The sequence below is a fragment of the Muntiacus reevesi genome, chromosome 8, assembly GCF_963930625.1.
Source record: "Muntiacus reevesi chromosome 8, mMunRee1.1, whole genome shotgun sequence".
Lineage (NCBI taxonomy): Eukaryota > Metazoa > Chordata > Mammalia > Artiodactyla > Cervidae > Muntiacus > Muntiacus reevesi.
This window is the reverse complement of record NC_089256.1, coordinates 60,825,373-60,847,825: the sequence shown is the minus strand read 5'-3', so window position 1 is coordinate 60,847,825 and position 22,453 is coordinate 60,825,373. Positions and strand designations below refer to the sequence as shown.

Below are 22,453 nucleotides of genomic sequence, written 5' to 3'. Positions count from 1 at the left end.
GCGCGCGCTGCGCGCTGCGGTTCTCCCAACCCCCGCGGCCGGCGCTGCGCTTGCCGTGTAGGAGGAATGAATGACGGCGTCGCGGGGGGCGCGCTGGCTGCAGGTGACGCGGGGAAGCCCGGAGCGCCTGAGGACGCGACGCGCGCCGGTGAGTCCGGAGGTAGAAGGGGAGGGATAGAGGGCGTCTCCGCCCTGGGGGCTGGGGATCACGTGACAATTCTCGCAGCACCGACGAGCGTGCACCCTCTTCTCCCTCTACCTCTGGCCGTCAGCAGCGCCGTCACCTGCTTGCTAGCGCGCTGGGGCTCTGGCGCAATCTCTGGCCTTGGGGGAGGGAGGTGTCACACATTCGGTGACAGTGACGACAGCGCTGATAAGCATAATAATCATCCGAATAATAATCATTAACCCCATACTCAAGGCAGAGGGTTCTCTACCGTCCCTGAAGCACATTTCCTCCTTCCCTCTAAATCACGTAGCTGGTGAGGCGCCTAGTGCTGGGTCTTCTTCTTCCAACAATTGTTAGTTCCAGGGACATAAAGGCGAATGCCATCATGGCTGCTCTAGGACGAGGCTGGGGAGTACCAGAATTGCCTCTGTACAGCCTCACTCAAGACCAAAGACCTGACTGAAATGAAAGTTGCTCAGTCGTGTCTTACTATTTGCAACCCCTGTAGTCCATGGGATTCTCCAGACCAGAATACTGGAGTGGGTAGACTTTCCCTTCTCCAGGGATCTTCCTAACCCAGGGATCAAATCCAGGCCTCCCGCATTGCAGGCAGATTCTTTACCACTGAGCCACCAGGGAAGTCACCTGTACAGCCTCACTCAAGACCAAAGACCAAAGGCCTGTCCCTATCAAACCCTCCTCTGCTGTGTCCTGATCTCTGGGATGAGGGCTGGAGCTGGAGGTGGAAGCCCTGCTGGGTGAGCGGAGTCTCCAGACCTGGAAGGACAGGAGAAGCTGGAGCTCAGAGTTGCTAGGGGAGAGTCCAGAGAATTCCACCCCTACTGGAGGTTGTTCAGCCCAATCCAAGTTCCAATCCAAGTTCTACCACTTCCTGTGTGACCTTGAGCAATTAGTTTTTTAATTGACCCCACAATTGTTAAAAAAATTAGTTCATTGGTACTTGTAACATTTTAGGAAGATATGGAAAGTCACACAAAATCTTTCTTATATATCCTTCCAATCTTTTTCTCATTTATTTGCATAACATGCATGCATACCTCTCTGAGCCTCCATGTTCTAGTGTGAAGCCTAGAGATGATAGAGCCTACACTAACAGTTTTGTAGAAGAACTTGTCTTAAGGTGAAGTGACTTGTCTCAGGAGGTAATGCACTGCCCCTACCAAAAGTGATCAAGGGCCCATCTGGGTTCTTGCCAAGAATAAGATGAGAGCACTGGGTGGGAAATTGAAACATTCCTGGTTTCTCCTCTCAGAATGAGAGAGAATGGAGGAATAGCAATTTAACTTGGTGTTCATTTGGTTAGCTCCTTCTTAAATAATCTTACTCCTGTAAGACACATGCTGGATTGTGATTAAGGCAAAAGACATAAGTGCAGAATTGTAAAGATATAGTAATACATGATTCAGCTATGTTGTGAAAATTTGGAGCGAGTTCTTTATTTTTTTTAATAATTTTATTTATTTCTGGCTGCACTGGATCTTTGCTGCTGTTCATGGACTTTCTCTAATGGTTACTCTCTAGTTCTGTTGCATGGACTTTTCATTGTGGTGGCTTCTCTTGTTGCAGAGTACTAACTCTAGGCACAGGGACTTCTTCAGTAGTTGTGGCACTTCTCAGCATGTGGAATCTTCCCAGAGCAGGAATTGAACCCGTGTCCCCTGCATTGGCAGGCGGATTTGTTAACTAATGGGTCACTTGGGAAGTCCAGAGCAAGTTCTTTAAATTACCATCCTCTACTTAAAGTCTGATGTTCTGCATCCCTGTCCATGAGATGAAGATTCATTTTCACAGCTGAAATGAAGTTTGTTTGGATTGTTGTGACAATTTGAATTTCTTTTGAAAGCCCCTCAAAACCTACTGAGAATCCATACGTTCTCAGCAGAATAATATGCCTTTTGACAGTTGAGTATGAATGACACTTTTATTCAAGCGGAAACCATAGGCCTGTGTAGTGAGCTGGACAGAGTCTCCCCTAAAACTTCTGTCTACCTGGAACCTTCAAATAGACCTTATTTGAAAATAGGGTCTTTGCAGAAGTTAATTAGTTAAATTAAGCTAAGGTCATACTAGATTACGGTGTACTCTCACTTGTGTCTTTGTAAGAAGAGGACAAATGCACAAGACATATACACACTTGGGAAGGCCTTGTGAGGAAGCAGAGATAGGACTGATGTGGCTGCAAGCCAAGGAACACCTAGCATTGCTAGGAGCCACAAGAAGATGGAAGAGGCAAGGAAGGATTCTTCCTTAGGGCTTACTGAGGGAGCATGGCCCTGCCTAGATTTTGGACTTCTCACCTCTGGAACTGTGAGAGAATAAATTTCTGTTTTTCATTTTAGTTTTTTCTTTGTTCTTGGTTTGTTTTCTGGCTGCACCCCAAGGTATTAGTTCCCTGACCAGGGATCAAACTGGTACCTCCTAAAGTAGAAGCACAGTGTCCTAACCATTGGACTGCCAGATAATTATAGCTTAAGTTTGTAAGTTACAAGTTTCTGTTTTAAGCCAGGCAGTTTGTGATAGTTTGTTACAGCAGTCCTATGAAACAAATACAATGTTACAAATATTTTGGGGTCATCCTTTTAGATCTCTCATGATCATGTCTCTCCTTCCTTAAGCTCTCTGGGGACCCTTTGCTCTTACCCTGTCCCTCAAAGAAAGCCTATACCACGAAGGTATTTCTGGGATTCTTCTTTTTAGCAGAGGCTGATAAATCACAAAAAAGAATGAAGCAGATCTGTGTGGATTGACATGGTAAGATCTCCAAGACCTGTCAAAATATCACCAAATAACAAGTGTAGAGTGTGATTTCACATGTGTGAAAAAAGTATACACACATATGCACACACACACACACACAGAGTGTATTTAGATATGTAAATACATGTAAAAGAAAGAAATACATACCAAACTGCTAATAATGGTTATCTCTGGGAATGGTGCAGGGATCCTGGCAGAATGAAGTTCATCTTTTATTCTATATACTTCTGGAGTATATTACATTTGCAATAAAAGGGTTTTAGTGATTTAAAAAATTTGCAAATTTGATGCCCATAGAGGCTTGAAAAGTGTTTATGTACTGGGGTTGCCGTTTTTTGGTTGCTAGGAATCCTGATACCACCATATGAAAAATCCTGAACTAGCCTCCTGGTGACAGAGAGACCACACAGAGACTGGGCCCAGGCATCTCAGCTGAGGCCCAAACATGTAAATGAGATCATTCAGCTAGACCATTCAGCTCCTGGTGAGCTGACCCAGACCTGAAGAACCACCCAATCAACCTACTGAACATGAAAAGTAATAAATGTTTGCTATTTTAATCCATTAAGTTTGGACAGTCTGTTATTCATTCAAAGCTAACTGATACAAGCATGCTGTAGATAATCATGCTGTAGATAACATGCTTATTTCCTAGGACAATTTCCTAGAATTTGACTTTCTAAGTCAAAAATTATGTACACATACCTGTTAATTCATATTGCCAAAAAGACTGTATCAGTTTATAAGCCACCAGCAATATATGAAAATGCTCACTTTCCCCATCTTTGTCAACATTGGATACTAATGTGTGTTGTTATCTTCATGACTATATGGTTCTTTTTTTTTTTTTTACTATACAGTTCTTATAAGTTGACACATAAAACATTTTCCATTCCCTCTCAATTCACAATCAATTTAGAGAAAAATTGACCTCATAAAATTAAACTTATAGGAAAATAAGAGCAGAAAATAGAAAAATAATAGAATGAGAGAATAAAACAGAGTCAAAGATTATAAACACAGAGGAAATAAAATAGAGTTATATAAAATAGAGGAATCTCCAAGCCTATCATACATAGGGTACTTAACATGTAGTCAGGAATAGTTGTGAACCTGATAAACTATCTGGGTTATGAAAGAGGCATGGAAAGGAAATATCCATTTAGGCCAAACCTAGTGAAACTGGAAATACTCTCTATAGAGGTACCAGCCTCTTTTCTTATGTGGTTGCATTCTCACAGCAATACACTGAGTAGAAATAATGGCACCTTGATGAAGAAGAATGAAAGTTCAGAGCTTTCAAATAAAGATTACATACCTGATAAAGAATGGAGCCCAGATTTGAATCCAGATCTGTTTGGCTTGAAAACTATGTGCTTCCCCTTATTCTTCCAGAGAAGATGTGGCAGAAGACTAGCAACTGATGTTGAGAGGAAGTATGTACTCCTTTTGATTCATATTGCCAAACTACTCTTCAGAGAGGAGTCTGATTGCCTGGATTTGAATTTGAATTCCAGCTCTACTACTCACGAGCTGTGTATCTCAGCCTCTCGATGCCTCAGTTTCCTCACCTGCAAAATGGCTTCATAAGTACCATGAGGATAAACGAATGTATTGATGTAAAATACCTGGAACAGTGGCTGGCCATGGCACAGTGCTATATAAGCTTGCTGCTTACAGCATAGTATTACAACAGCCATGGGACTATTTCTACGAGTCTGTTGCTGGAAAGTCCTTATAAAGAAATTTGCTTGTACTCACATGGCCATGTCATGGTGCGATTTTCCATATGACAGGACTGACCCTGTGGCCATGTTTCCCTCCATCCAGGCTTGGGGGAAGTGGGAAAGAGGTCAGCAATGTGATGCCACATTGTCATTTCATTGAACATGAACTCCAGAGACTTGTCCCATGTGGATAGAAGGTTGTGCTGCTGCAGACCACAGTGTGATTGGATGAGAAAGTTCCTTGCTCAGGGAACCTTGATTAACCTAAAACCCATGTTTCATCTGGGAAACAGAACAGGCTTCCTCCAGCCATACAATTCTCATTTCCACCTATAGGATTTTAATAATAACTACACCAACAATAATAATAGCAGCGAGAGTGCCCTTTATGTGCCAGAAATTGTCCTAAAAATTTTACAAGTATTGTTTCATTTAATTCTCACCACCATCCTTTGAAATAGGTACTATTCTTATTTCCATTTTACCAGAGAGGAAATTGAGCCTGGATCCAGGATCTTTCATCCTAACTATGATACTATTATTTGAGAACATGCAGTTTGGGGTGAAAAATGCCAAAAGAAAGAAATCCAGCAGTTTCTCAGTCATACATCATCTACCCTTCCTCAGCCACAAGAGCATTCCATGTTAGAGATGCTCACAGCAAGATGTTTGAGAACTGAGGTTAGAGTCAAGACATGGGTGTGGATCTGCTGCCACACCTTCTCAGGTCAAATTGAGAGAAGTGGGATGAGGATGAGGCACTTTAAAAAAATTTGTGGTTTAAAAAAAAAAAAAAAAACAACCAGACACTCTTCAGTGAAGCAGACTGCAACACCACCAGGCCTGATTAAGGAATGACAATATGGAAGGCAGATGGCAGATGCATAGACGCCACACTATTGCCTTTCAGTTAAATATTGCTTGGTGTGTTTTTTTTTCTTGTAAACCTCCCAAATAAAGTGGTTTGCTTTTCTCAAGTTAGAAGTGTTAGCTCGTCTTTTCTTTAAATATCTGTGCATGGTTGTTTTTTTCCCTGCCGATTTGTCACCATCTGTAACCCTCCCTTTGTGAGATGATCTGATGACAACAATTATCTTGGAGAGTAAAAGTGCAGCCTTGAAGCAACGTGTAAGGGGGGATTCAGAATGTGGGCAGTGTGTGTATGCTGCCCAAGCACTTTGTGTGTGTGTGTGTGTGTGTGTGTGTGTGTGTGTGTTGAATGTGTGTCCAGAACCTCAGGGTAGAAGAACACATGTTGTCTCTGGGTGCCTGGTAAGTGTATACCTTTTGTGTGAAGATGCGGTCTGTGAGTGATGTGTGTGTGTGCTTGTGGACCGTGTGTTGGGCTGAGTGCCTGCCTGTGTACTTTGGGTCTATGTGCTCCCTGTATAGATATGGTACTGACACCCTGAATGTGGGTCACCTCGGGCATGCTGCTCTGTGTGTGTTGGCTGAAGAGGGGCAGTGCGGACAGCTGGGGGAAGACGTTCCCCTGAGAGCGTAATTTCTCAAAGGTGTTTGAAGGGGATGGGGAGGGCCTGCAATTTCAGGGATTGGGCAGGGGTTTGGGTCTGGGTCAAAGAAATGAAAATTACGGGAGGCTTGCAAGAGGGTGTTGCTGGGATGGGGTGCTGACCGCAAAGCGGGGAGGGGGACTGGGAGTTTCTGGAGGGCTGGTGGCTCTGGCTGGGTGCAGCTCTGTGGGGCGGGCCGCGGGCACCGGGAGCCAGGACCGGGCGCCGGGCGGATGGCGGGGCGCGGCCGGCGCGCGCCTCCCCTCCCCCACCCCTACCCGGAGCGCCGCGCCGCGGGGGGAGGGGGGCGGCGGCAGGCGGGGGCGGCGGCGATGCCGGGCGGCGGCGGCGGGGCTCGGCCGGCGGCCGAGGCCACGGCCTGGGCGAGGGCCAGCCTCCGGGAGCCCTAAGGTGCCGCCGGCCCCGACTCTACCATGAGCGTCGCGCTGCAGGAGCTGGGCGGCGGCGGCAACGTGAGTGCGGGCCCCGGACTCCCGGGGAGAGGACCGGGGGTGGGAGGAGCGGAGGGGCCCGCGGCGTTGGGAAGCGGGTCCGGCTCGCGGACTAACTTGACGGGCGGGGGGTCGGAGGGGCCCAGGCCGGCTGGAAGGAAGGGGCCCCGCACTTGAGGCAGGAGGGGCCCGGCCGGGCGAGGGGCGCCGGGGCAGGGCCGTGGGCGCGCAGCCCTCTCTGCCTGACCTGGGTCGGCGCCCCGACTGTCTGGCAGATGGTGGAATACAAACGCGCCACGCTGCGGGATGAAGACGCTCCCGAGACCCCCGTAGAGGGCGGGGCCTCCCCGGACGCCGTGGAGGTGGGCAAGGGGGTCCTCCCTGTCTCACCAGGCCCCCCAGCTCTGGCATGACGCCCGGCACACCCAGGAGCTCTCTGGGTTGCCCTGAAGGGTCACCTGCCCCCACCTCAGCTCCACCTCTGGCCTCTGCGCTAAGACTATGGTGAGGCGACTCTAAGCCATGACGTTGCACAAAACAGGCTCAGGGCTCAACTCAGCCTGCCTCGTTGCCCCTGTGCCCCAAGTTAACCCTGTTAGCAGTCTTTGCTCCATGGCTCTGGAAACTGCTTGGGCCTTCACCCTCCGGGAGGACTTCTGTGATCCATCGTCCACCTGAAGCTTGCTAGCTCCAGGTCCTCCTCTGTTCCCCAGGTGGGATTCCGGAAGAGGACCAGACGCCTCTTGGGGTTGCACACGCAGCTGGAGCTGGTCTTGGCAGGTGTCTCTCTGCTGCTGGCTGCCCTGCTTCTGGGTTGCTTCGTGGCCCTGGGGGTCCAGTACCACAGAGGTAGGTACTCCCACTCCTGTCACGAGCCCTCCTAGCTGTGGGGACTCTGGAGGCTGATGGGGGGAGACTTCTGCCAGCTGTCCTCTGTCCTCCCAACCTCCCTGTTATGGCCCCTTGCAAAGCATTTGCCTCTCCCAGACCAACTGACTGTCCACCCTCCCCACACCCCACCCCTCATGTCCCCTGCCACAGACCCATCCCACAGCACTTGCCTCACAGAGGCCTGCATTCGAGTGGCTGGAAAAATCCTGGAGTCCCTGGACCGAGGAGTGAGCCCCTGTGAGGACTTCTACCAGTTCTCCTGTGGAGGTTGGATTCGCAGAAACCCTCTGCCTGATGGGCGTTCTCGCTGGAACACCTTCAACAGTCTCTGGGACCAGAATCAAGCCATCCTGAAGCACCTGCTTGGTGAGTGGGTCCACCAGGGAAGTGTTGTATCAGGTACGTGCCTTGTGCCAGCACAGGGCTCGGCACTTAGTAGGTACTCAATAAATGTCCAGGAGTGAATACAGGGATGACTGCCAGCCCTCCTGGGATAGGGGATGCAGACACTGGGGGCTCCTGAAGAGTGGAGATGGGTTGAGGGAGTGGATCTCTGAGGACAGTGAAGGAACTCCTCTCTAAGCACTGGAGCACCACTGAGGGGTGGTAGACACCAGGGAATCTGTTGGGCTTAGAGATCTTTGAGTCTCCCTGGACAGGGGAGCAGAAGCTCTGCTTCGCTGTGGTTGACAGTCCTCCCACGTCTACACTAGGAGCAGTGCCCCCTTGAGAAGGCAAGGAGAGGGATCAAGCAAGGGTCCAGACCCCTCTCAGCAGTTAGCATGGTTGCCACCCGGACCTGTGTTCTCTCTGACAGAAAACACCACCTTCAACTCCAGCAGTGAAGCCGAACGGAAGACGCAGCGCTTCTACCTCTCCTGCTTACAGGTGGAGCGCATCGAGGAGCTGGGTGCCCAGCCGCTGCGGGACCTCATTGACAAGGTAGGCTCCTGGGGTAGGCTGTGGGCAGGGGAGCAAGACAGGCCTTGGGAGAGGATGTGGCCCCAGAGAGCTTCGGGGCTCTTGTGCCAGAGGCGCCACCATGGTCTCCACTCAGATTGGTGGCTGGAACGTTACGGGGCCCTGGGACCGGGACAACTTCATGGAGGTGCTGAAGGCAGTAGCAGGGACGTATAGGGCCACCCCCTTCTTCACTGTCTACGTCAGTGCGGATTCTAAGAGTTCCAACAGCAATGTCATCCAGGTACTGGGCTGGGGAAGGGTGGGGAGGGACTTACGGGCTATTTGCTGAGGCCACACTCCCTTCCCCTGTGTTGGGCTGGCTGGGGTGGCCTCCCTGCACAAGAGTCCAGATTTCAGGGGGAGGGCTCACTGCTTATCTTGCTATTGCAGGTGGACCAGTCTGGGCTCTTTCTACCCTCTCGAGATTACTACCTAAACAGGACCGCCAATGAGAAAGTAAGGAGGATTCTCAGAATATCCACCCGACACCCCTGTTGAGCTGGGCTGATCCCTGTTTACTTTTCCCTTTGCTCAGGGTCAGAGTGGGGAAGGTGAGCCTATCCTGTCTCCGAGCCAACCCTGCTTCTTTCTTTTTTTTTTTTTTTTTCTTTTCTTTTATTTATTTTTGGCTCCACTGTGTGGGCATGCAAGATCTTAATTCCCCAACCAGGGACTGAACTCGTGCCCACTCCCCTCAGTACCCTGACTCCCCCAACACCCCCACCTTACCCCGTGCAGTGGAAGTTCAGTCTTGACAACTGGACTGCCAGGGAAGTCCCCCCTTCCTTCTTTCTTTCTTCATTCTCCCTTCCCTGCATTCTTCCCTCCCTCCTTTCTACCCTTTTCTTCCTCTCTTGTTCTTCTCTTCTTTCCTTCCTTCCTTTTTCTTGCTCTTCCAGGAAAACACTTATAGGCATGCATTGTGAGATGTACATTTCAAAGCCTCTGTCACAGGATGCTTTCAATGCCGATGGGTTCATGGGCCTAGATAGCTGAGAGCAAGGCTTACAATAGGGGCCTCTAGGGCTCAGGCGAGATCCAGCAGCTGGAAAAGTTTTCCTAAGGAGGTTGCATTTGAGCCAGAGCAGAATATCTGGGGTGGGGTGAGGGCATGGTGAGTTTAAACAAAAGTGTTAAAGAAGGAAAAGCTAAGGTGTGTTTGGACCACAGGAAGGGGTCCAGTTTGGCAAAGTGTAGAGCTCAAAGCAGATGAGAGGGTGAAAAGGTGGTTAAGGACTAGTTATTGAAGGGACCTGTAGTGCCACATTGAGTTTACTGTATAGGCCCCAGAGAGCTATTGCATGCTCTGGGGCAGGCTGGGACTGCCCCAGTGAGCAGTGCTTTGGGAAGGCAGTTTGGCTGGGTGTGAAAAGTAGATGCAAGAGAGGGAGCCTGGAGATCAGTTACTCAAAAGTGTCTGCAGTACTCCAGGTTCTGAGTCTCTGAGGACCCAAATGGAGGAAGTGGCAGAGGGAAGATCAGGAAGGGGAGGATGCAAGAGACATGTGTGTGTGCTAAGTGGCTTCAGTCATGTCTGACTCTTTGTAACCCCATAGACTGTAGCCCACCAGGCTCCTCTGTTCATGAGATTCTCCAGGCAAGAATATTGGAGTGGGTAGCCATTTCCTTCTCTAGGGGATCTTCCCAACCAAGGGATCGAACCCTTAGTCTCCTGCATTGGCAGGCAGGTTCTTTACCACTAGCGCCACCTGGGAAGCCCCACAAGAGACAAGTCCAAATCATGAATTGTTAATGCATGGATGTTAGAAGAGAGGAGATGAAGGAGGAAGAGATAAAGATAGTTGAGGCTGTGTGCCAGAATGATGGTGAGATGGAGTGATCCTTAGAGAATCTGGGGTATTTACGGGGACAACCAATTTCAAGCACATTGTGGGTTGGGTGTTACTATCACAGAAAAAGATAGGCTTTGAAGTCAGACCTTGATTTTAATCCCAACTTGGCAGCTTGGTGCAAGTTGATGAAGGTCTCTGAGGCTGTTTCTTCATCTGAAAAATGGGGATCATAGAATCTACCTCACTGTGTGCTTGGGGGCAGCAGAAGGATGCAGGTTTATGATTCTGCGGCAGATTCTGTGGCACATAATTTACGATTATGTGGCAGACACTCAAAGTGGGAGCTGCCTGTTTCAGTGATGTGAATGTGAGGGAGCTGGGCACCATCTCTCTGGAGAGGTCAATAGGCAAGTATGAAAGTTGAGTGGGGTTCAGAAGAGAGTACAGGCCTGGAGGGAGCCGAAGGCTTGAGGGGCCTCTCCTTAAAAGCCTAGACAAAGGCTTAGGAGAAGTGAGAGAGAGGGCAAGACTGGAGACCAGAAAGAAGATCCTTGTGTGTTTCAAGAGGCAGAGGGAGGAAGAGAGACTTCTATGGAGCAAGGCAACCAGGAAGGGCTTTGTCCTTCTTCCATTCGCCCCCAAACACTTACCAAGCATCCCTCAGACAGACCCTCTGCTAGCATGTGGTGAACAAGACACTACCATTCAGTGGAGGAGAAGGCAGGAAACAGGATGCACACAGTTGTCCTATGTACAGTTGCTGGTAGAGGAGAAGTGTGGCAATCCAAGAGTCCTTTAACAGAGAGCCATCCTGGTCCTAGGGTGAGGGTAGGCTGTGGAGAAGAGAGAGAGAGTCCTAGGCAAAGGAAACAGCTGATGCAAAAGCTCTGAGAGGGGACAGGGTATGTCTTGTTGACAGATTAGAGAGGGGAGTGGGAGGGGAGAGTGGACCAAGTCCTTCTGGACAGGTTGGTAGAGTCCTGTTATGCATAAACATTATAGGTCAAGTTTAGCATTGATCCCAAAAGAAGTGGAAAGAGAATCTCAAAAGTGGGGAGTGGTGTGAACAGATTTGTGGTTTTCATAACACCTGAGTCAGGGGAGCAAGGAATTTTGAGAATTCAGGAGAGAATCGCATGGTTGACTCAGCTTTTAGTGTGTTACCAGTTGTCTTGAGTAGGAAGTCTGTGCCTGCATCTTGGGGAAGCTGCAGCACCAGAGGCTTCTTATCCTATCTGCAGAGTTCAGGAAAGTCTCAAAAGTAAGTCTTGGGACTTCCCTGGTGATACAGTGGTTAGGACTGTATGCTTTCAATGCCAGGGGCCCAGATAAGATCTTGAAAGCCTCATGGTGTAGCCAATAAATAAATAAATAAAAGTAAGTCTTAAGCAGAAAGTTAGGAGGTAGGGAGAGAGGGGTGAGTTGGGGAGAGGTTGGCAAGATTACTGGTTGAACCAACCATCTCCCTTAGTAGCTGGGATGACTGGAATTGGTGTTCAGACTTTTTCTGACATCAGCAGCAAGGAAGAGGGGAGGTGGGGAAAGGGAGATACTTCGAAGTGCAGAGAATGGAAGAAGAGATGGCCTTTGGCAGTTAAAGGAGCCCAGGGTGGGGCAAAAGTGAAAGTGGTCCCTGGGAGGGCAGGATGTCTGTAGGAAGTCGGTGCTGAGCAGGGCTGAGGTTCTATGTACAGGATTTCATCCATCAGTCAACAATATTTATTGACCACCTACATTGTGCCAGATGCTGTGCTAGAGCCTGAGAACACAGTGGAGAACAAAGCATACAGCCTCTGCTCCTATGCAGCTCAAGTGCCAGCAGGGGCTGAGAGGACATGAGTTTTTTCTGAGCCTAGGCAGTGCTGGGGCTGTGGCCCTGGAGTCATGGAGCCTGGGCCACATGTGGACTCTGCCGTTTGCTCATTTATGGTACGAGTCAAGAAGTCATGTTGTCTGTAAAATGGAACCTAGTACTCACTTTATGGGGTTGACTGGGCTCTGGTGGTGGGGGAGGTGGGATATATATGTAAAGCCCCAGCAGAGAATTTGATACATGTACATACATGGAGTCACTACATATTTTTTCTCTGTGTTTTCTTCCCCGTTGGAGGCCAGAGGGGAAGGCAGCAAGTCTGAAGCCTGGCAAGATGGGAGGTAGAAGGGAATCAAAGCCAAATGTAGGCCAAATTCCTCCATGGGGTTCACTCAGCTGTTAAGTGAAGGCACGTGGTCACTGATGGGCTGGGAAGAGTAGAAGGGCTTCAGGAAATGAGAAGGGCAGAGGGAAGAGGGATATGGGAAGCAGGGCTACCCCCTGGACAGATCCTATTCTGTGCTAGGTCCTTTTCCAGGCTTTTGGGATACAGTGGTAAATACGCCACTGGAACCTGGAATGGTGCTCTCCTGGAATTTACCTTTTCCTTGGGTAAACAGATGATGAGCAAGGGCACAAATAAAAAAAAAGAAAAGATCCTAGCAGATGGCGATAAGCAGTATAGCAGAAATGATGAGGGTCATCTAGAAGAGCTTCTCAGAGGAAGGTCCGCAGAAGAGACGGTGGGCAGAGGCAGCAGCTGGAACAGCCCTCTCGGCCTTGGGCAGGACTTGTTGCTGGGCTCTGAGGACTCGGGGCCCCGACAGGTGCTTACTGCCTACCTGGACTACATGGAGGAGCTGGGGATGCTGCTGGGTGGACAGCCAGCCTCCACGCGGGAGCAGATGCGGCAAGTGCTGGAGCTGGAGACACAGTTGGCCAACATCACAGTGCCCCAGGACCAGCGGCGGGACGAGGAGAAGATCTACCACAAGATGAGCATCGCGGAGCTGCAGGTGGGGCAGGCAAGGAACTGACACCGCTGGAAGGGGTCAGCCCCCAGCCCAGGCCACCCAGCTCCCCTTTTGTGCTGTCTACCTGAGACAGCCAGTCCTGTCCTCATTTCCTTGCTGTTTCTGAGCTTCCCGGCCGCACCGTTGCTATCCTGGAAGGAAAAACAGTGTCCATTTTAGGGCACCCCCACTGGGCCATCCTTTGGTCCCTTTCATGTTGCCTGGGGTTGCACAGAGGGATTATGTTAAAAATCTGTGACAACTTGTACAAGACGCCCGCAAAACAGTCAGAAGAGAAATGGAAGCATCTCCTGGCGGGCCCTTACTGCACCAGGCATCAACCTCTTAGTCGTTGGATTATGGAGAAGTTAGGTAAGGGGGGTTCTGGAGGAGAGGCCAGGTATGTAGGGACCCTGCGTGGTGTCTGGGGAGTTGATCCAACTGTTTGAAAAAGTATCTGAAGATCTGTAGCCCAACTAAATATCACAGATGGTGGTTTTCCATGTATAATAAGTGACTGGGTTCCCAGATTGAAGCACACTTAGGCCCAAAAATGGGTTTATTTTAGGAAGGGGCCACCAAGCAGCTAGTAGGTGTTGCTGTGGTGATGGAAAGGGCTCCCAGCTCCAGTGTACCAGTGGGGGAGGGGTCTGCCGAAAGCCAAGGGGGCAGGGAGGCTTGAGAATTTTTGCTCACAGGCCCTGGCGCCCTCCATGGACTGGCTGGAGTTTCTGTCCTTCTTGCTGTCACCGCTGGAGCTGGGTGATTCTGAGCCTGTGGTGGTGTATGGGACGGATTATTTGCAGCAGGTGTCGGAACTCATCAACCGCACAGAGCCAAGGTTGGGGGGAGCCCACAGTGTCAGGGGTGGGGTTCAGGGCTCTGTGCAGGCTATTCTCATAGGCTGGGGCTTCAGGGGGCCCACTGTGGTCTCTGTTCCCATACCTTGCTCCACTTGTATGTAAAAGTCATACAAGCAGGTGTGTGTTCCCAGATCAGAGAGAAGGATCCTGGGAGAACACCCAAGAATGACTCTAAGGGACTCCTGTTATCTGCATGTTGGTAGAGCTGGTTTGGGGGGCGGAAATGGTTCCTGCCTTTATCTTATGTTCTGGTCACTTGCATACCAGTGTCCTGAACAATTATCTGATCTGGAACCTGGTACAGAAGACAACCTCAAGCCTGGACCACCGCTTTGAGTCTGCACAAGAGAAGCTGCTGGAGACCCTCTATGGCACCAAGAAGGTGGGTTTTCTAACTCTGCTCCCACCTCCCAATCCAGTCAGGCTTATGCTTCACACCCCCCTGTGTGTCAGACACCATTTAATTTACGTGGAGCACACGACTGAGAATCAAGCTAACTTAGGTTTCAGTCTGAACTCCTCTGTTTTTTGGCTTATGGGACCTTGAGCATATCTCCACCACCATTTTGACTCTTCATTTCTGGGTTGGAAAAACAGAAATTTCTTGTGGGGTTGTTATGAAGACTGAATTCACATAAGTGAAGTACTTACCAGTACACGCTATGTGTAGGCACTCAACTTTGATAATGAGAGTGAAGAAGAAAATGAATAAGTGATAAGTGCCATTCTCAGTTTCAAGAAGCCCTGTTAAGTGAGGGAAGGAGATATGTAAACAAACATATTCTGGGGTGCGCACGCTGAATGAAAGACCTTCTTTGTGCTGTAGGACAGAGGTGGGGTAGCACATTTTACCTGGGGGATGGAGTAATGGAAGGGAGAAGGGCATTCCAGACTGAAGGAGTAGGATGTGCAGATTTCCAGAGGCCAGGAGGAGTGTGGTGGTGTTGCCTGTGTTCTGGCATGACTTTGAGGAGAGGGCACCCGAGAGGCTAAGGGTGGTGAGGCTGGCCTGGGGTGATCCACAGAGGGACCTGAATGCTGTGCCTAGGAAGCCTGGCCTGACTTCTTTCAGGGATGGAGAACCTGGCACAGTTTTAAGCAAGGGTGTAACTGGTTGGATTTATATATTAGGTCATCTTTCTGCAGCTAAGTGGAAGACAGATGGTGGGGAGTGACAGGGGAGGGGGATGAGAATGGAGTTGAAGTGTTTAGTTAGGAGGCCATTGAAATCTTCAGACAAGAGATGATAGTGTTATAGGGTAGGAAAGTGGCAAAGGGTGGATGGAGGAGATGATTAAGAAGCAGAGTTAGAATCTGGTGATAGACTGAATGTGGAGGTAGGGAGATGGAGGAAGCTGGTGACTCCTACGTTTCTGGCGTGTGGGATGTAAGACTGAGATGTACAGCTAAGTAGGAAACATCTGAACCCCAGTGGGCCTCTGAGAAACTAAGAGGAGGAGAGTGCTAAGAACAGAGTGGCCAGTGTATATGTGCCTCCTGAGGTTTCACTGCTGGGGTTGGCATGCTTTGCAGTATTGCTCTTCATCTTCCCTGGAGTCTGAGGGAGAGATGGCACCCCAAACCCAGGGCTCTGATATGTGGAGCTGAGAGGGGCTGGCCCCAGAGACAGAGAAAGACCCTCAGACTGGAGGGCCGAGCCATCTCTGTAGGGGACCTGCTCTTTCCCCTTCCAGTCCTGCACACCGAGGTGGCAGACCTGCATCTCGAACACCGATGACGCTCTTGGCTTTGCTCTGGGTTCCCTCTTTGTGAAGGCCACATTTGACCGGCAGAGCAAGGAAATTGTGAGTCTTCAAGGTCCTTCCAACACTACCCTTCATTTTAGTTAAAATTCACTGCCTCTATTTGTATGTACACAAAGGAAAAAAAGGCTTCCCAGGTGGCTCAGTGATAAAGAATCCACCTGCCCATACAGGAGATGCAGGTTTGATCCCTGGGTCGGAAAGATCCCCTGGAGAGGGAAGTAGCAATCTACTCCATTATTCTTGCCTGAGAAATCCCATGGACAGAGGAGCCTGGTGGGTGTCCATGAGATAACAAAGAGTTGGACACGACTTCAGGACTAAACAACAACAAGAGGGAAAATACTGGGATGAAATTTATGGTGATTACTTTCGGTGGTTGGGGTTATGAGGGATTTTTTTTTCTTTTATAAGTTTTCTGTATTTTCAAGTTTTCTACAATGAGTTATGTTACCTATATAATTAGAAAAATAATATTTGTTTATAAGGAGATGATAATGTTTGTGCTTCAAATATTACCTACAAGGAAGTAAGTGGCAGTGTTATATACAGTAGGCAAAAATGCATCCTTTGTCCCTGTCCATCCTAGTGCCCCATCCCTGTTCTTCCAGACTCTTGAAATAAGGCTGAGCATCCGGAGAGGGTGAAAAAGAAACATGATTTGTTTTTTATTACCTACAAAGATGTAAGTGGCAGTGTTGTTTATAATAGGCAAAAATGACAACAGCTTAAATGTCCAATATAGAGGACAGGAAAAACAAATTGTGACTCGGATGGATTATAAGGCAGCATTAAACTGATGATTATTAAGTGAAAAAAAAGGTCATTTTATATATATATATATATATATATACATATATATATATATATATATGTTGCACAACATAATTCTATATTATAAATGAATATCACATCAGGGAAAGAGAGTAGAAATAGGTAATCAAAATGTTAGAAGGAGTTATCTCTGAGGGATAAGATTTTGTTTTTTTGGCCGTGCCATGTCACGCAGGATGACCAGGGATCAAAACCGTGCCCTCTGCATTGGGAGTGCAGAGTCTTAACCACTTAGGCTGCTAGGGAAGTCCCTGAGGGATAGGGTTTTTAAATGATCTATTTTCTTCGACTCCTCTCGGTTTTCCAGTTTTTTGCAATTAATGCCTGCCTTTATAGTCATATAAAAATCAAAGCACTATATTAAATTATAAAGTTAATTCAGTTAACTTATCAGTTTTTTTGATTCACTAGGAAAAAAACCATCCCAGTCCCAGTGCTTTCACAAATCATGTTTCTTTCTCATCCTCTCTGGATGCTCAGCCTTATTTTGAGTCTGGAAGGACAGGGATGGGGCACTAGGGTGGACAGGGACAAAGGACGCATTAATGCGTGTGGGAGGCCGACTTGTGTACCCTCCCTCCCAGGCAGAGGGGATGATCAGCGAGATCCGGACCGCCTTTGAGGAGGCTCTGGGACAGTTGGTTTGGATGGATGAGAAGACCCGCCAGGCAGCCAAGGAGAAAGTGAGCAGTGGCCAGGGTTGGGGCGCCATCTTGAGGTGAGAATGGAGAATACAGTTTTGGGGGGGCGCCTGGGGAGGGAAATCCTTAACCTGGTCTCTTCAGGCAGATGCCATCTATGATATGATTGGTTTCCCGGACTTCATCCTGGAGCCCAAAGAGCTGGATGATGTTTATGATGGGGTGAGTACCTGCCTATGAGTACTGAACCTTAGCTCTGTGGGGGTGGGGTGGGGCATAGGGTTCAAGCACTGCAACAGCAAGAGGTGCTTGTTGGTTCCTTTCAGAGGCACATGCTGGCTCTGTGCCAGGCTGCAGGCTGGACAGCAGCAGAATGCAGTGTTTACAAATAGAGTTTTGCAGTCAAACCTGTTTCTACCCAACTGTAACCTTGGACAAGTTATATAACCTCTCTGGGCCTCAGTTTCTTCATCTGTGAAAGAGGGTCCTGTTAGCACCTACCTGATAAGATTGTTGTGATAATCAAAGGAGACAATATATAAAAAAATAAAGTACCTGCAAAATAATATTGACAAGTTATTATTTGTTAGCTATTTTACACTCATTTTACAGCTGAAGAAACTGAGGCTCAGAAAGGTGCTAACTAGTAGCCAAACTGGGACTATTAAACCTTCTCTAATGTGTTCTCTCGCTTGTTTTCTGCTTCTTACCATCCCCATAGTATGAAGTGTCTGAAGATTCCTTCTTCCAGAACATGCTGAATTTGTACAACTTCTCTGCAAAGGTGATGGCTGACCAGCTTCGCAAGCCTCCTAGCCGAGACCAGTAAGAATGGGGGCTGTCAACACTTGGGGCAGCGGAGAGGTGGGGAGTTTTCAGAGCAGACAGAAGGGGATGGCAAGATGGGTCCCAGGTGGGGCACCAGGTTCTGGTAGGATGTAGGTCAGGCTGCTGGGCATCGGGAGAGTCAGGCTCCATCTCGGCTTCTCCCTCCCCCAGGTGGAGCATGACCCCGCAGACAGTGAACGCCTACTACCTTCCAACCAAGAATGAAATCGTCTTCCCTGCTGGCATCTTGCAGGCCCCCTTCTACGCTTGCAACCACCCCAAGTGTGTCTGAGGCAGGAGGGATTGGGTGCTGGGGCCTGGGCCTGCGGGTGAGCTGGGAGCAGGGCTGGAAGGTGAGATCGAGGTGTCCCTCCACCATGTTCTCACTCAACATTCCTCACCTCCCAGGGCCCTGAACTTTGGTGGCATCGGCGTGGTGATGGGCCACGAGTTGACACATGCCTTTGATGACCAAGGTAGAGGTCACGCAGTTGTGTCCTCCAGCCTAGAATTGCTCATGGCTCCTGTAAAACCTTGGGATGTTGAGAGCAGGCCCATGGATCCTGGCTGGTGGTGGTGGGGGTGTAGGGGGAGGGGTCTATGGATGAGAAGCCCATGGGGGCGCTGGTGCCCCCAAGGGTTGCATTCTGGTCTCAGTAGGATGCAAAGGTTAGTTCTCTTCAGGGCGCGAGTATGACAAGGAAGGAAACCTGCGGCCCTGGTGGCAGAATGAGTCATTGGCAGCCTTCCGGAACCACACGGCCTGCATAGAGGAGCAGTACAGCCAGTACCAGGTCAACGGGGAGAAGCTCAACGGGCGCCAGACGCTGGGGGAGAACATTGCTGACAATGGGGGGCTTAAGGCTGCCTACAATGTGAGTGGCCCTCTGAGGGCTGAGGCTCACCTGTTCTGGGGGTGGGGGCAGGGCAGGCCCCAACACACTTGCCACCCCTGTTCCCAACCCCAGGCTTACAAAGCATGGCTAAGAAAGCATGGGGAGGAGCAGCAGCTGCCAGCTGTGGGACTCACCAACCACCAACTCTTCTTTGTGGGATTTGCCCAGGTACTGTCCTTCTGCGAGGCCAGGGGTCTGCCCTTCTCCCGCTACCTCCCAGGCATGTCATTAGAAGTCTGGGGCATGCAGGAAAAGGGACTGGGAAATGGGGCTGAAGTGGGAGTGTGGAAAGTGGTCTGGGAGGACCTCATGGTCAGCCTCCTGTGGGGCCCACAAAGGCACGTGAGGAGGCCGTAGGAGGGAGAAGGTTTCAGGAGGCTTTTGCAGATCTCGAAGGGCAGGGGGTAGGGAGCAGGATTGATCTTCATGATGCTCCTGTGAGGTGGCTGTGGAGGAGGAAGCTCGGGGACAGAGTGGCTCGTCCAGGGGTACCCAGGAAGACAGTTAAGTGGCAGACTCAGCAAGGTCTCCAGGTACTTTGCACTATGGCAGGCAGTCTCTGGGGCTGGACTTCTTCCCCTCAGACACGTCCATCCTTGGCAGCTCTGTGTCCAGACAGCTTTGAAAGGCCTTCGAGGAATTTCAGAGGGCAGGCGCCTTCTGCTCCCTTGGTGCTGATAGCAAGACCTTGGGGCTGAGATGCTGGCTAAGCCCTCTCCTGTGTCCCTAAGGCCTCCTGAGCCATGTGTCCCCGGGATGACTTGCTGCAGCTGGGGCAGGGGCCTCGCCTGCACTAGACACTCTGTGTCCCCGTGTCTGTCCTGGCCTGCAGGTGTGGTGCTCGGTCCGCACACCCGAGAGCTCTCACGAGGGACTGGTGACCGACCCCCACAGCCCTGCCCGCTTCCGCGTGCTGGGTACTCTCTCCAACTCCCGTGACTTCCTGCGGCACTTCGGCTGCCCTGTCGGCTCCCCCATGAACTCAGGGCAGCTTTGTGAGGTGTGGTAGACCTGGGTCAGGGGAGAAATGGCCAGCTCGGTTGCCGGAGCCTGGGGTAGCTTGCCCAGTCAGGCTGTCTGCTCTGGGGTTGAGGGAAGGCACATGCCAGCTGGGCTGTGTCCTGCCTCTCCACACCACAGGTGTGACATGAGTCCTAGTCCCTCCTCGGCCATCACATCGTGCCTCTGCTTTGGGGGTACCCCTGCCTCCAGCAGAGTCCCCACCATTCACTGTGATGTTCTTCTGTGTCACCCTGCCTGGAGGAGGCCTGGGCAGGGGGCACCAGCTCCCATAAGAAGGGGTCCGCCTCTTTAGGTCCCAAGCTCAGTGGGTTTGGGGGCCACAGGGCCTGTTGTGCCTGCTGACCACGCAGGACTGGCAGGTGTGCCTCCCACACATCTCCCCAAGGCTCACTCACTGCTCCCTCACTGCTCCCGCGGGCATAGACGGAGCTCCTTTCAGCCCCACCCCTAGGGGCGACACTTATTCCTTGTTCCTCATGCTACTGCTCCTAATACTGCTGCCAGCCCTCTCTGATGGACCCCCCCATGCCCAGCTCTTAGTGGAAGCCCAACAGCCTTTACAAACCTTCCTGCTGCCTCCCAGGGTCCCTGGGCTCAGCGGGGATGTGTGTACATGTCAGGGATGCTAGTCCCTGTATCTTGGGGTTACAAATCTTAGGGGGTGACTGATTCTCCCTGGACCAAGCAGGAAAGCAGATAGAATAGGAAGAGTGAAGGATAGAGTCTATTTTTACAGGAAAGGGGGTGGGGAGGGAGTGGTCTTGGCCCCAGAGGACCCTGTGCCAATAAATAGACACGCATCAGTCAGTCTGTCTCTTCCTTCAGTCCTGTTTTCATTTACTCATTCCACCAGTATTTATTGAATACCTGCTGTATGTCACGTACTCTTCTAGGCACTCATATATTTACTCGCCAGACATAGGGGACTGAAATTGAAACCCCAAAAAGACAAAAAGGTAGGATGGAGGAATGGCACAAATTTGAGTCTGGCGAGTGGAGCATATTCTCCGCTCACTCCGTCTCACCCCCGGCTGCTCTGTAGCTGGAAGGGTCTGCCGAGGCTCCCGTAGATGCATGTCGCTGGCCCTGACGCTGAATCTGGGTAACAGCTTGGCCAGGGTCGGCTTGGAAGGTGGGTGGCCCTTACCCTGCAGTGGAAGGCAGCCCTGGCCAAGGTAGCACTTTACTCCCTGCAGCTTGGAGCACTAACCTCCGCTTGTGATGAGAAGACATGTGTTTCTCCACGTCCTCAAAGGCTTAGCATTCCTGAGAGTCACTCATCCCACCTGCACACACTCATCAAGCCCTACCACGTGCCAGGCACGGAGCCCACAGGTTTGGTGGCCACAGAGCCTGCCACCCTCCAGAACAAGTGAGGGAAATGGAGCATGCATGGAATACCTCTGTATTCCAGGCACTTCTGCTTAGGTGACTCATTACTTTCTTCATTCATTCATTTATAAATTTATAGATTTATAAGTATTGCTGCTGCTGCTACTAAGTCACTGCAGTTGTGTTCGACTCTGTGCAACCCCATAGACGGCAGCCCACCAGGCTTCCCCGTCCCTGGGATTCTTCAGGCAAGAATACTGGAGTGGGTTGCCATTTCCTCCTCCAATGCATGAAAGTGAAAAGTGAAAGTGAAGTCGCTCAGCTGTGCCCGACTCGTAGCGACCCCATGGACTGCAGCCTACCAGGCTTTTCTGTCCATGGGATTTTCCAGACAAGAGTACTGGAGTGGGGTGCCATTGCCTTCTCCTTATAAGTATTGGGTTGGCCAAAAAGTTTGTTTGTATTTTTTTGTGACATCTTACAGAAAAACCCAAATGAACTTTTTGGTCAACCCAATATATTGATTACCAATAATGTGCCAGGCACTGGTGATGCCAAGATGAAAATGATTCCTTCCCTCAGGTGACTCTTCTGTTGACACTTTCACCTTTACAAACTCATCTGATCCTCATAGCAACATTTGCTACACATGCTCCAGTTTCCATTTCACAGATCTAACCATAATCACTTCACTGCAGTCAGAGACCTGGATTGAAATTGAAGCTCTGACAGCTATATGAGCTTCAGCCTGTCCCCTAACCTCTACGAGCCTGTTTCTTTGTCTGTAAAATGAGAACCAGAGCAAAACAGTGGAAAGGGTCCAATCTCAATTCTCTTTATAATGTAGTGTCCCCTAAGGTTTAAGTACAGGTAGGTTTATTAAATGAGGAAGGGTAAGAGTGAAGCTTTGTTAATGATTGATGTGGGGTTCCTGGTCACGCGTCCTGCATGCTGTATCCTGTCCCAACATCGGACTGTCCCCATAAAGAGCTGTCTCTGTCAAGTGACTTGGATATGTGGCTGCCCACCAAGGGAAGGAAATCTCTGGCTCCTTGGGGAAAGTGGGCTTGGGAGCTCTTAATATCAAGGGAAAGCATGGCTTGAGTCTCTGCTCTGAGAACACAGCTCTGGGAGGGGCGGCGGAGTGTACTGGAAGGAGA

At 50.0% G+C, this 22,453-nt stretch overlaps 1 protein-coding gene across 4 annotated transcripts in view; it reads left to right on the top strand.

Annotated features, from left to right (window-relative positions):
• ECE2 (endothelin converting enzyme 2) overlaps nucleotides 1–22,453 on the top strand; it is a 35,596-nt gene that overhangs the window by 10,075 nt on the left and 3,068 nt on the right. The window contains exons 1-19 of one of the 4 annotated variants that reach the window (XM_065942956.1): nucleotides 6,530–6,661; nucleotides 6,916–7,002; nucleotides 7,354–7,489; nucleotides 7,682–7,897; nucleotides 8,349–8,473; nucleotides 8,589–8,735; nucleotides 8,885–8,950; nucleotides 12,928–13,116; nucleotides 13,812–13,954; nucleotides 14,244–14,358; nucleotides 15,671–15,781; nucleotides 17,158–17,256; nucleotides 17,359–17,436; nucleotides 17,936–18,039; nucleotides 18,214–18,324; nucleotides 18,451–18,518; nucleotides 18,727–18,917; nucleotides 19,011–19,106; nucleotides 19,771–20,893. In XM_065942956.1, coding sequence (XP_065799028.1) covers nucleotides 6,623–6,661; nucleotides 6,916–7,002; nucleotides 7,354–7,489; nucleotides 7,682–7,897; nucleotides 8,349–8,473; nucleotides 8,589–8,735; nucleotides 8,885–8,950; nucleotides 12,928–13,116; nucleotides 13,812–13,954; nucleotides 14,244–14,358; nucleotides 15,671–15,781; nucleotides 17,158–17,256; nucleotides 17,359–17,436; nucleotides 17,936–18,039; nucleotides 18,214–18,324; nucleotides 18,451–18,518; nucleotides 18,727–18,917; nucleotides 19,011–19,106; nucleotides 19,771–19,947 — 2,298 coding nt within the window. In that variant the 5' untranslated portion in view covers nucleotides 6,530–6,622 and the 3' untranslated portion in view covers nucleotides 19,948–20,893. Of the gene's footprint in view, nucleotides 1–6,524; nucleotides 6,662–6,915; nucleotides 7,003–7,353; nucleotides 7,490–7,681; nucleotides 7,898–8,348; nucleotides 8,474–8,588; nucleotides 8,736–8,884; nucleotides 8,951–12,927; nucleotides 13,117–13,811; nucleotides 13,955–14,243; nucleotides 14,359–15,670; nucleotides 15,782–17,157; nucleotides 17,257–17,358; nucleotides 17,437–17,935; nucleotides 18,040–18,213; nucleotides 18,325–18,450; nucleotides 18,519–18,726; nucleotides 18,918–19,010; nucleotides 19,107–19,770; nucleotides 20,894–22,453 lie in introns of those variants that run through there. The other 3 variants (XM_065942960.1, XM_065942957.1, XM_065942958.1) reach the window with 3 other exon arrangements.